At 43.8% G+C, this 13,102-nt stretch overlaps 1 protein-coding gene across 1 annotated transcript in view; it reads right to left on the bottom strand.

Moving 5' to 3' along the window:
- Positions 1-11,504, bottom strand: part of LOC132400786 (G protein-coupled receptor 137Ba-like) — a 41,265-nt gene extending 29,761 nt beyond the window's left edge. Inside the window, exon 1 of the mRNA XM_059982157.1 lies at positions 11,075-11,504. Coding sequence (XP_059838140.1) covers positions 11,075-11,449 — 375 coding nt within the window. The 5' untranslated portion in view covers positions 11,450-11,504. The remainder of the gene's footprint in view (positions 1-11,074) is intronic.
- Positions 11,505-13,102: the final 1,598 nt, after the last annotated feature.

Here is a 13,102-nt window from a genome sequence, read left to right on the forward strand (position 1 = left end):
GGCAACATTCCCTCTTTGTTACTTAGTGCTCTAAACAGACAAAAAACCAAGGTGAGATCTGACTGAATGCTCTACTGCTATGTATAGACTTCCATAACTAGCACCCTCTGCCATCTACTGTCGAAACTGCAATTAGAAAGTGATACTTAGTGAAGGTGGAATTCCCCAAAAATTATTTCACGGAAATACTCCACAGAATACTTCACTTGGCATTCATCAAATAATCTTCTTGTGTTGATAGCAAATAACAACTTGGAATTTCCTGACCTCAAAAGGTGGTGGAGCCTAGAATGTTGTAGGTATTCCGTTGTCAGGGAGAGATACAGCACAGAAACAGGGCCTTGGGCTCATCGTGTCCACACCAAGCATCTGACACTATTTTATACACAGTCCTATACCCAAACCCATCAGAATCAGGTTTATTATCACTGACATACACCATGGGCAGCACAGTAACACAGCAGCTAGTGTGAAACCATCACAGCACCAGTGACCCGGGTTCAAATCCTGCTGCTGTCTGTCAGGAGGTTGTATTTTCTCTCCATGGCTTCCTCAGGGTGCTTGGGTTTCCTCCCATATTCCGAAGACGTGCAGGTTGGTAGGTCAATTGGCCACATGAATGTAATAGGGCAGTATAGGCTCATGGACTGGCAGGGGCTGTATCTCAAAATAAAATAAATAAAATATGCTATGGAATGTGTTGTTTTGTGGCAGCAGTACAATGCAGTAAATAAAAATTACTACAAATTACAGTAAGGAATATTTTTAAAAAACAAATAAGTAGTGCAAAAGTGACGTAACGTTCATGGTCCATTCAGAAATTTGATGGTGGAGAGGAAAAAGCTGTTCCTAAAACACCGAGTGTATGTGCTCAGGCTCCTGTACCTCCTCCCTGATGGCAGTGATGAGCCATTCCTTTCTCCTGTCAACCTTCCCGAGATTCTGCCGCTCTTCTACATACCAGGGGCAGTTTTCAGCAGCCAATTAACTTGCCAACCTGCCTGTTTTTGGGATGTGGGAGAAAACTGGGGGACCCAGAGGCAACATGTGGACACTGGGAAAACATGCAAACTGCATAAAGACAGCAGCTGAGGTCAGAATCAAAATCAGGTCGCTGGAGCTGTGGAGAATCTCCACCCTGGCTGTGTCACCCTGCTGCTGGTAGAGAAATGGAGGCAAGTTCATGGAACATTGGGGATTTAGGTGTCTGGGGTCAGGCAAAAACGAGGAGTTGAAATCTGGGTTAGATCAGTCATGAACATACCAAATGGCAGGCAGGCTTGAGAGGTGGAGTAGGTGCCACTGCTCTTATTTTCTTGAGTCCTTGTACCAATACCTTTAAATATTTAAGGTACTTGAAGGTAGTATTGGAATGATAAAGCACTGCAGCACAGAATCAGACTGGTCAGCACATTTAGGCCACGCCAGCCTGATCTTCTCCCTCGTACCATTGACCTGTATCAAACCATAGCCCTCCATACCTCTCCCATCCATGTACCTATCTAGACTTCTCTTCAATATCATAACTGAACCAAAATCCACAGTATCAATTCTGTCAGGAGCCTGTTCCACACTCACACCAAGCTTTGAGTGAAGAACTTCCCCCCAAAATTTCCCTTAAATATCTTACCTTTCACCCTAAATGTCTATGAGTGAGTCCCACTCCACTTCACTGTGGCAGACAGAAAGCTCTACAACAGGTAGTCAAAACTGTTAATGCATCATCAGCACCAGCTTACATTAAGGACGTATACACAGAAAAGTGCCAGGAGTATCATGAAGGATCCCACCCACTCTGCTCATGAGGTTTGTCATGAGGGTGGAGGCTGCACAGCGTCCACGCCAGGGCCACTAAGCTCAAAACCAGTTACTTTTCCCAAGCAGTTCGGCTGATCAACACCTCCTCCCAGTAGCCCACCCCTCCACAACCCCCAACCACCGCCACTTCATCACAGTCATCTTACGTACAGACACTCCTGTGCCTGGTATCACAATCAATATACAAACTATCTTATAGGATTATATATACTGTGTTTTTATGATTGTGTTCTTTATCTTACTGTGTGTTTTTGTGTTGCATCAGATCGAAAGTAGCAATTATCTTGTTCTCCTTTACACTTGTGTACTGGAATGACATTAAACAATCTTGAATCTTGAAGAGAGCCTTAATGGAGGAAGTTACCCACTGTTAGGGAGACAAACACAGAGTTTAGAAATGGAAGGAATAATACTAGTAATGGGGCTATGAAACTTGGGCATGATCAATAGACCAGAGAGGTGGGTGGAAGGTGAAGGAGTCTGTGGTGAAACTAAAATGCCTCAAGAATACCACACAGGAATAGCAGACTGAGTCTATGTAGGGGGAAGGGTAACCACAGACATTTTCAAATCTAGGAACTTAGCATATCTGCCACGGAATAATGAAAGCACAAAATACAGAACTGAAATCAGCCAGAAGTGACAGTTCTAGCTGAAGCTTCCACTTTTCTCAATGCAACATCCTCACTGATTTAGTTTGTCAACCTCTGCCTTGATATTTCCACAACCTACGGACTCACTTTCAAGGACTCTACAACTGTTCTCTTACTTATTTATTACCTATGTTTTGTTTTCTTGAAGTTTGTCTTTTGCATATTAGTTGTCAGTTTTTGTGTGTAGTTTTTCATTGATTCTATTATTTTTCTTTGCTCTACTGTGAATGCCTACAAGAAAATGAATCTCGAGGTGGTATATGGTGACATAAATTCAAGGTACACCTACTCGTTAATGCAAATATCTAATCAGCCGTTCATATGGCAGCAACTCAGTGCATGAAAGCATGCAGCCATGGTCAAGAGGCTCAAATGTTCTTTACTCTTCCACCTATTGCCTCCAGCTTCCAACTTCATTCCCTCCATTCCTCCCACCCACCTTCCCCCTCACCTGGTCTCACCTATCACCAGCCAGCTTATACTCTTTCCCCACCTTTTTATTCTGGCTTTTACCCCCCTTTCTGCCCCGTCCTGAGAAGGCCTTCGGCCTGAAAAGTCCACAGTTCATTCCCCTCCATAGATGCTGCATGAGTTGCTGAGTTCCTCCAGCATTTTTGGAGGGTTTCTTAGGATTCCCAGCATCTGCAGAATCTCTTGTTTATGAGGGTGGCATGGCTTTACCTAACTTTCGTTTATATTATTGGGCAGCCAATATACGTTGTGCTACCTTTTGGTCTTTTTTCCATGGCCAACCCGAGTGCCCTAATTGAGTGGCAATGGAGTTGAGTTCCACTAAAGATTTATCTATTTCTGCACTTCTTGGCTCTGTACTCCCTTGTAGTTTGTCCAGATTAATTGTTAATCCTCTTGTTAGACACACTTTGCATATATGGACTCAGTTTAGGAAATTTTATGGTTTCCATGGTTTTTCCTTTTCTAGCCCTATCTTACATAATCACCTTTTTCTACCCACTACGTTTGACTCAGCATTCCATGATTGGTATAGGAAGGGCATTAGACATTTTGAAGATCTTTTTATTGATAATCACTTCGCATCTTTTCAACAGCTCTCTGCTAAGTTTAATCTGCCCAATGCTCATTTTTTTAGATATCACCAAATTAGACACTTTATTGTTCCTTTAATTCCAAACTTCCCTGAAATGCCTGAGAAAAATGTTATGGATTTATTTCTTTCTATTAATCCACTAGGTAAAGGTTTAGTATCATTTATTCGTGATAAATTAGCATCCTTACGACGTGCCCCTGTGGATAAAATTAAAATGGCTTGGGAGCATGATTTAAATATCTCTTTATCTGATGAGACTTGGGAGTCGATTCTCAAATCGGTTAATTCAACCACTCTTTGTGCTCACCATTGCCTTTTACAGTTTAAGATTGTTCATAGAGCCCATACGTCTAAATCTAAACTATCTCAATTTTACCCTAATATTAGTCCTCTTTGTGATAAACGCAAAAGGGGTGAGGCCTCTCTCATTCATATGTACTGGTTCTGTCCTAGCTTGGAGAAATTTTGGAAAGATGTCTTCATAATGTTATCGTATATTCTGAATCACCACCTAGAACCTAACCCTTTAATTGCTTTGTTCGGTTTCTGGGGTGAGACAGATTTACGTCTGAGTTCGACTAATTGTCGAATATTATCTTTTGCCTTTCTCCTGGCTAGACGTTTAATCCTCCTTAGATGGAGAGATGTTGCCCCGCCCACGCATGCTCAATGGCTTAACGATATTATGCTTAGACCTTGAAAAAATTCATTATTCAGTTCTTAATTCGGATATAAAGTTCCATAAGGTCTGGGGACCTTTTATTGAGTACTTTCATAACCTTCCTCTTAACTAAGGTTTTTTTTTCGGTCCCTTGCTTTCAGCTTTTTTTTTGGTAGCAGGCATTAATATCTTCTGTTTCTAAGTGTTTTGGTGGTTTGATTGTCCTGATTTATATTCTCTATATTGTGTTGTGGTTGGTCTGGAGTTTGTTTTTGTGGCGGGGCTTGGGGAGGATTCTAACTTTACATGTCTTCAATTTGGGTGCTTTCTCAATTATCTTTTTTTGTATTATATTATTATTGTATGTTTGTTTTTGCACTGTATTAATGTTCTTCATTTTGATTTGGGGTTTTTTTTATCTGTAGCGATGTAGAAAATGTATAAAAAAACTAATTTTTTAAAAAAAGAATCTCTTGTTTATGACTATTCCAAGACAACTGATGAGTCTGAGTCGCTTGTATCTATGGACCATCATCAGTTCACTGTGTTTATGTGATACTTCCTCTTCTTATAGTTTAGTTCCACCTATTAATGACTGGTTTCATAAGCAATTCTTTAACACTGGGTCCACCAAACTTATTTTTTAATTTTCCCTCATGGTCTAAAGAAACTCTTAAAATCTTTTTCCTTTCCTATCTCTTAATTTCACTTTTGCTGGCTGACACCACAACACACAGACTGACAACAGATTTATGGGTCTGTTACAACAAGTGGTTTCCTTGGTAAAACATTCTCGACATCAAACTTCCCTTTTAACACTCAGTCATTGGCTCAAAGGAGGCTTTGGCTCTGGATAAGCTTCTGTCCAGGTTCCTTTTATCCTCTCTTACTGTAAGTAAGTGGCTGTTGTGTGTTCTTCATGGGAGTCTCCCAGGGAACTACATCAGCGTGAAGTGCATCCGGCTTCAGCTCCTTGAAGATCTGTTAGGGATCTGGAGCAGCAGCTGGATGACCTTCAGCTTGTGCAAGACAGGGAGGAGACAATTGAGCAGAGTTACAGGGAAGTAGTCACCCCAAGGTTGCAGGAAGTGAGTAGCTGGGTGATGTCAGGAGAAACAGAAATGTGAATAGGCAGCTAGCACAGAGCACCCCTGTGGCCATTCCCCTTTATAATAAGTACACCGTTTTGGATACTGTTGTGGGGGATGACCTCCCAGGGGAACGCCACAGAGACCGGGTTACTGGTACTGAGCATGGGTCCATGGTGCAGAAGGGAAAGAGGGAGAAGAGGGGAGCAGTAGTGATAGGGGACTCAGTAGTCAGAGGAAGAGACAGGAGATTCTGTGGACATGAACGGGACACTCTCCCAGGCGCCAGGATCAGGGACATCTCAGGTAACGTTCACAGCATTTTAGAGAGGGAGGGAGAGCAGCCAGGTGTCTTGGTACATTTTGGTACCAATGGTATAGGAAGGAAAAGCAAATAAGTCCTGAAGAGAGGATTTAGAGAGCTAGGCAGAAAGCTTGCTGAGAAGGGGTCTCGGCCCGAAACGTCAACTGCACTTCTTCCTGTAGATGCTGCCTGGCCTGCTGTGTTCCACCAGCATTTTGTGTGTGTTGCTTGAATTTCCAGCATCTGCAGATTTCCTCGTGTTTGCGAAGCTAAGAAGCAGGACTTCCATAGTAGTAATTTCTGGAATGCAGCCTGTGGCACACACCAGTGAGGGTAGAAACAGGATGATATGGCATATTAACGTGTAGCTGAGAAGCTGGTGCAGGGGTCAGGGCTTCAGGTTCTTGGATAATTGGGATCACTTCTAGTGGAGGCATGGCCTATTCAAAAGTGACAGGTTGCACCTAAGCCCAAGGGGGACGAATATTCTTACGGGCGGGTTTGTTAGAGCTGTTGGGAAGGGTTTAAACTAATTTGGTGAGGGGTGGAAACAGGAATGAAGGGACTCAGGATAGGATGGTAAAAAAAAATACAGGTAGCATGTAGTCAGACTGTCAGGAAAGGCAGGCAGATAGGACATAATTGCACCCAGCTGTGTGAGTATCAGTGCTTTCGTGATGCAGAATCAAAAAGAGCGGCAAATACAGTACGCAAAGGGTTAAATCTCGATGCATGGAGTCTAAGAAATAAGGTGGATGATTTTGCTGCATTATTACTGATTATCAGGTATGATGTTGTGACCATCACTGAATCATGGTTGTAGTTGGGAGCTGAATGTCCAAGGTTACACGTTGTATCGGTGGGGTAGGATAGGCAGAGGGGTTGGCGTGGCTTTACTGGTAAAGAATGGCATCAAATCAGAAGAAAGATGTGACAGAGGATCAGAAGATGTTAAATCCTTGTGGAGTGAGTTAAGAAACTGCAAGGATAAAAGGACTCTGATGGCAGTTATATACAGACTTCCTGGGATGTGGACCACAGATTATAACAGGAAATAGAAAAGGCGTGTCAAAAGGGCAATGTTATGATAGTCATGGGGGATTTCAACATGCAGGTCGATTGGAAAAATCAGGTTGGAAATGGAACTCAAGAGAGTGAGTTTGTTGAATGCCTCCGAGATGGCTTCTTAGAGCAGTTTGTCATTGACCCTACCAGGGGATCAGCTATACTGGATTGGGTGTTACGTAATGAAAAGGAGGTGATTAAGGAGCTTAAGGTAAAAGAACCCTTAAAGGCATGATCATAATATGATCAAATTCAACCTGAAATCTGATAGGGAGAAAGTCTGATGTAGCAGTATTTCAGTGGGAAAAAGGATATTACAGTGGCATGAGAAGGTTTGGCCAAAGTAAATTGGAAGGAGCTGCTGGCAGGGATGACATCAGAGCAGCAATGGCACAAGTTTCCGGGAAAAATGAGGAAGGTGCAGGATAGATGTATTTCAAAAAACAAAGGAACACTCAAATGGTAAAACAGAACAACTGTGGCTGATAAGGGAAGTCAGAGCCAATGTAAAAGCAAAGGAGGACATACAACAAAGCAAAAATTAGTGGTAAAACAGAGGATTGGGAAACTTTTAAAAATCTACAGAGAGCAACTACAAGAATCATTACAAGTGGAAAAGATGAAATATGAAAGCAAGCTAGCAAACAATATCAAAGTTGATAGTAAAGGCTTTTTCAAGTATGTAAAAAATAAAAGAGAGGTGAGAGTGGATGTAGGACCACAAATGAGGCCAGAGAAGTAATAACAGGGGACAAAGAGATGGCAGGTGAACTAAATGAGTGTTTTGCATCAGTCTTCACTGTGGAAGACACTAGCAGTGTGCCAGATGTTGAAGGGTGCAAGGAAAGAGAAGTGAGTGCCGTTACTATTACAAGGGAGAAGGTGGTCAAAAAGCTGAAAGACCTGAGGGTACATAAGTCACCCAGACTAGATGAACTGCACCCTAGGGTTTTGAAAAAGGTAGCATTAGAGATTGGGAAGGCATTAGTAGTGATCTTTCAAAAATCATTGGACTCTAGCACGGTGCCAGGGGACTGGAAAATTGCAAATGTCACTCCACTCTATAGGAAAGGAGGAAGGCAGCAGAAAGGAAATTATAGACCAGATAGCCTGATCTCAGTGGTTGGGAAGATGTTAAGAGTCAATCGTTAAGGATGAGGTGATGGAGTACCTGTTAACACAGGACCAGATAGCACAAAGTCAGCATAGTTTCCTTAAGGGAAAATCTTGCCTGATGAACGTGTTGGAATTCTTTGAGGAAATTACAAGTAGGATAGATTAAGGGGATGTAGTGGATGGTGTATATTTGGACTTTCAGAGGAGGTTCACAAGATTGATTCCAGGAATGAAAGGGTTACCATACGAGGAATATTTGATGGTCTGGGTCTGTATTTGCTGGAATTTAGAACAAAGAGGGGGAACCTCATTGAAACCTTTTGAATGGTGAAAGGCCTAGACAGAGTAGATGTAGAAAGGATGTTTCCCATGATTGGGCACAACCTCAGGATAGAGGGCAGTCCATTTAAAGCAGAGGTGTGGAGACATTTCTTCAACCAAAGGGTGGTAAATTTGTGGAAATTATTACCACAGGCAGCTGTGGAGGCCAGGTCATTGGGTGTATTTAAGGCAGAGCTTGATAGGTTTTTGATTGGATACGGCATCAAAGGTTAAGGGGAGAAAGCCACGGAGTGGTGCTGAGGTGGGGAGAAAAGGATCAGCTGTGATTGAATGGCGGAGCAGACTCAATGGGCCAAATGGCCTAATTCTGCTCCTATGTCTTATGGTCATTTTGAGGGAAAGGTCAACCACTGTCAGGGCAGCTGCACTGTGCTGGTGTGTCCTGTGTTTATCGAGTGTATATGCTCCAGTAAGCTCTGGAGAAGTGCTTGAACTCTCTACTCCCTGGTAGAGGGAAGGGTGCAACTCATTTGAACAATCACTAACACAAGAGATTCTGCAGATGCTGGAGATCTTGACCAACACACACAAAATTCCTTTGGAACTCAGCAGGTCAGGAAGAAACAACGGAGGGGACCCCTCACCCAAAATGACAACTGTACACTTCCCTCCACAGATGCTGCCTGACCTGATGAGTTCCTCTGGCAGCTCATTTTGCTTTGATTCCAGCATTTCAGCCTTGTACATCCCCAGCCTTGGCAGAAAATTGTCATTCAAATGTGAAGTTAGAGAGCGGCTCATCTGCCTCTCAAATAAGTCATCCCACAAACTAAATAAAGGGGTCCTCTTCCTAAGCCTCTCAATATTCATGTGTAGGCGATACCTTGGTTTCTGGGATTCCTGCTTTAATATGGCGATCACATGCTAAGAGGTGCATTGGGCTCTGGATGTCTGGGGGCCATTGCCTGAATACAATCTTTCACCTTTGAGGTATGGGCTCATTTGGTTCCATGTTTGTGTGCCCCCATTTACTCCAGGTCTTACCTCTGTTCACCTCTCCTATCTTAACTTTACAGTGCCTGTCATGTCACTCGAACTTATTTGCAGGGCCTAGAGAGGAGAGGCCTGGGCCATAGAGCATGGAAGCAGGCCCTTTAGCCGACCTCATCCGTGCTGACCCATCTGAGCTACTCCATTTGTCCACATTTGGCCTTTATAAGATTGTAAGACCTGGGGGCAGAATTTAGTAATTTAATCCATCAAGCCTGCTCCACCATTCAATCATGGCAGACTTACTTTCCCTCTCAACCCCATTCTGCTTCCTACTCCCTGTAACTGACTCCCTCACTAACCATGACCCAATCATCCTCTGCTTATACCCAATGACTTGGCCTCCACAGCTGCCCATGGCAATGAATGCTACAGGCACACTACCCTTCGGCTAAAGAAATTCACCCTCAGTTATAAAGGAACATCCTTGTATTCGGAGACTGTGTCCTCTTGTTCCAGACTCTCCCACTGTTTGAAACATATCTCCTTATCCACTCTATTTAGCATTTTCAATATTTAGTAGGTTTCAAGGAGATCCCTCTTCATTCTCCTAAACTCCAGCAAATATAGGCCCTGAACCATCATAGTCTTCTCATAGATTAACCCTTTCATTCCCAGTATCATTCTTGTGAACCTCCTCTGAACCCTCTCCAATGCCAGCACATTCTTCTTGAGATACGGGACCAAAAGTTGTTATAATCCTCCACAGTTGTGGTCTAACCAACAGTTTATAAATACTCAGCATTACATCCTTGCCTTTATATTCAAATCCTCTTGAAATGAATGTTAACATTGCGTTTGCCTTCCTCACCACAGACTCAACCTGCTCTAGGACTCTCAAGTCCCCTTGCACTTCCAATTTCTGAATTCACTCCACATTTAGAAAATACTCATATGTTGTTGTTTTACTAGGCCTAACTATTTTCTCTGGTAGATGCAAGTGATTGCAAACACTGGAATCTGGAGCAATCCACAGATGGTGGAAGAATTCAGTGGGTCAGGCAGCCTCTGTGGTGAGAAATGGCCTGTTGAAGCATCACCATCCGGTTGTTGACTATCTATTTCCTTCCACGGATGCAGCCAGAATGGATCAGTTCCTCCAGCATCTTGTGTGTTACTTTCTCTGGCAACACGTTCCAATGAACACACCACTATCTCTATAAAGAAGTTGCTCCTTGGGGCTCCTGTAAAAATCTTTCCCTTCTACTTGCACCTTCACCCTCCAGTTTTTGGTCCCCTATCCCTGGCAAAAAAAAATGTTCACCCTGTCTATGCCCCTCATGATCTTATACACCTCAATAAAGTCACCCCTCGACCTCCTACACCCAAGGAAACAAAGTCCTAACATGCCCAACTTCTTCCTATAACTCAAGCCCTTGAGTCCTGACACCATCCTGGTAAATCTTCTTTTCACCCTTTCTCTTCTCCTTCCTGTGGTTCCCCTCCTCCTTCCGTTTCTTCCATGGTTCACTGTCCTCTTCCACCTTCAGCCTTGACTTCTACATATCTCCTTCCAGCTTCTTACTTCATCACCCCTCCCTTCCTTCTCCCTCACCTATCACCTAAATAACACTCACAAAATGCTGGAGGAACTCAGCAAGTCAGGCAACATATATGGAGAGAAATAAATCAATGTTTCAGACCTAGACCCTTCCTGACCTGTCACCTGCCAGCTTGTACTCCTCCTCCCCCAACCTCTTATTTTGGCTTCTGCCCCCTTCCTTTCCAGTCCGCCAGTCCTGATGAAGGGTCTCGGAATGTTTATTCTCCATAGATGCTGCCTGATCTGCTGAGTCTCTCTGGCACTGTGTGTGTGTGTGTGTGTGTGTTTCCAGCCTAACGATGTCTTTTCTATTAAAGGGCGACTAAAAAGGAGAAGTAACTGAAGATACTTATTTTACCTGTAGGAACGCAGTGGGACAACTGGGTCTCTTTCGCTGGCGATAAAAAAGGGAACCCGGCTGTACTCACCTGGGTGAAGTATAGATTCATCAACGTTAAACTGAAGAACTGAAGGCAAACAGGGAAGCAGTAAAGGAGCCAGAAGGAGAAGGGGTCGAGCGAACTTATTTGCGCAGAGTCCTCGAAATAAAACGAGAAGAGAACTGTCCTCAGAGCAGCCCAGATCAAGCAGAGAAACAGGAACACAGTCTGGTAGCTCAGTCTCTTGTGCCTATAGTGTAGAATCAGCAGGAGCTGGACGTAGACAAACGCGAAGAGCAGCGAGTAGAAGACAGTGTAGGCGATGGTCAGCCCCAGCTTCAGGGAGGAGGGGATGGCTGGAGAGAGGGTCGGAAAGAGCCGCGCCTCGCCTTCTGCCCGGAGCCCGTGGCTTCGTAAAGCCATCGGAGTTCCTGCGTTTCAACAAAACGATACAACTTCCTGCTCCTGCCTGCAGACTGGCAGGAGGAAGCACATGACTACTCACCCGGTGCGGGAGGCTCTGCCCGCGGCGAGAACCACGGCACACGGAACGCGGAGCAAGTCGGTGGGACAGACGGCTGCTGCCGTCAGGAGGAGGGTACAGGAGTCTCAGGACTCACACCACCAGGTTCAGGAACAGTTATCAGAGTCAGGTTTATTGCCACCGGCTTGTGACGTGAAATGTGTTAACAGCAGCACTTCAGTGCAATACATAATCGAGCAAAGATGAAAAAATAAATAAAATAAAAATAATAATAGTAAATAAACAAGTAAATCAATAACGTATATTGAATAGGTTTTTTAAAACCTGCAAAAACAGAAATACTGTGTATTTTTAAAAAGTGAGGTAGTATCCAAATATTCAATATCCATTTAGGAATCAGATAGCAAAGGGGAAGAAGCTGTTCCTGAATCACTGAGTGTGTGCCTTCAGGCTTCTGTACCTCCTACCTGATGGTAACAGTGAGAAAAGGGCATGCCCTGGGTGCTGGAGGTCCTTAATAATGGACGCTGCCTTTCGGAGACACCGCTCCCTAAAGATGTCCTGGGTACTTTGTAGGCTAGTAACCAAGATGGAGCTGACTAGATTTACAACCTTCTGCAGCTTCTTTCGGTCCTGTGCAATAGCCCCTCCATACCAGACATTGATGCAGCCTGTCAGAATGCTCTCCATGGTACAAGTATAGAAGCTTTTGAGTGTATTTGTTGACATACCAAATCTCTTCAAACTCCTAATGAAGTACAGCCGGTGTCTTGCCTTCTTTATAACTGCATCGATATGTTGGGACCTGGTTTGATCCTCAGAGATCTTGACACCCAGGAACTTGAAGCTGCTCACTCTCTCCACTTCTGATCCCTCTATGAGGATTGGTATGTGTTCCTTTGTCTTACCCTTCCTGAAGTCCGCAATCAGCTCTTTTGTCTTATTGACGTTGAGTGCCAGGTTGTTGCTGTGACACCACTCCACTAGTTGGCATATCTCACTCCTGTACACTCTCTCGTCACCACCTGAGATTCTACCAACAATGGTTGTATCATCAGCAAATTTGTAGATGGTATTTGAGCTACGCCTAGCCACACAGTCATGGGTATAAAGAGAGTAGAGCAGTGGGCTAAGCACACATCTCTGAGGTGCCCCAGTGTTGATTGTCAGCAAGGAGGGGATATTATCACCAATCCACACAGATTGTGGTCTTCCAGTTAGGAAGTCGAGGATCCAATTGCAGAGGGTGATACAGAGGACCAGGTTCTGCAACTTCTCAATCAGGATGGTATTAACTGCTGAGCTATAGTCGATGAACAGCATCCTGATGCAGGTGTTTGTGTTGTCCAGGGGGTCTAAAGCCATGTGGAGAGCCATTGAGATTGCGTCTGCCATTGATCTATTGTGGTGATAAGCAAATTGCAATGGGTCCAGGTCCTTGCTGAGGCAGGAGTTCGGTCTAGTCATGACCAAACTCTCAAAGCATTTCATCACTGTCGATATGAGTGGTACCGAGCAATAGACATTAAGGTAGCCCACATTATTCTTCTTAGGCACTGGTATAATTATTGCCTTTTTGAAACAAGTGGGAA

This window comes from Hypanus sabinus, chromosome 10, assembly GCF_030144855.1.
Source record: "Hypanus sabinus isolate sHypSab1 chromosome 10, sHypSab1.hap1, whole genome shotgun sequence".
Lineage (NCBI taxonomy): Eukaryota > Metazoa > Chordata > Chondrichthyes > Myliobatiformes > Dasyatidae > Hypanus > Hypanus sabinus.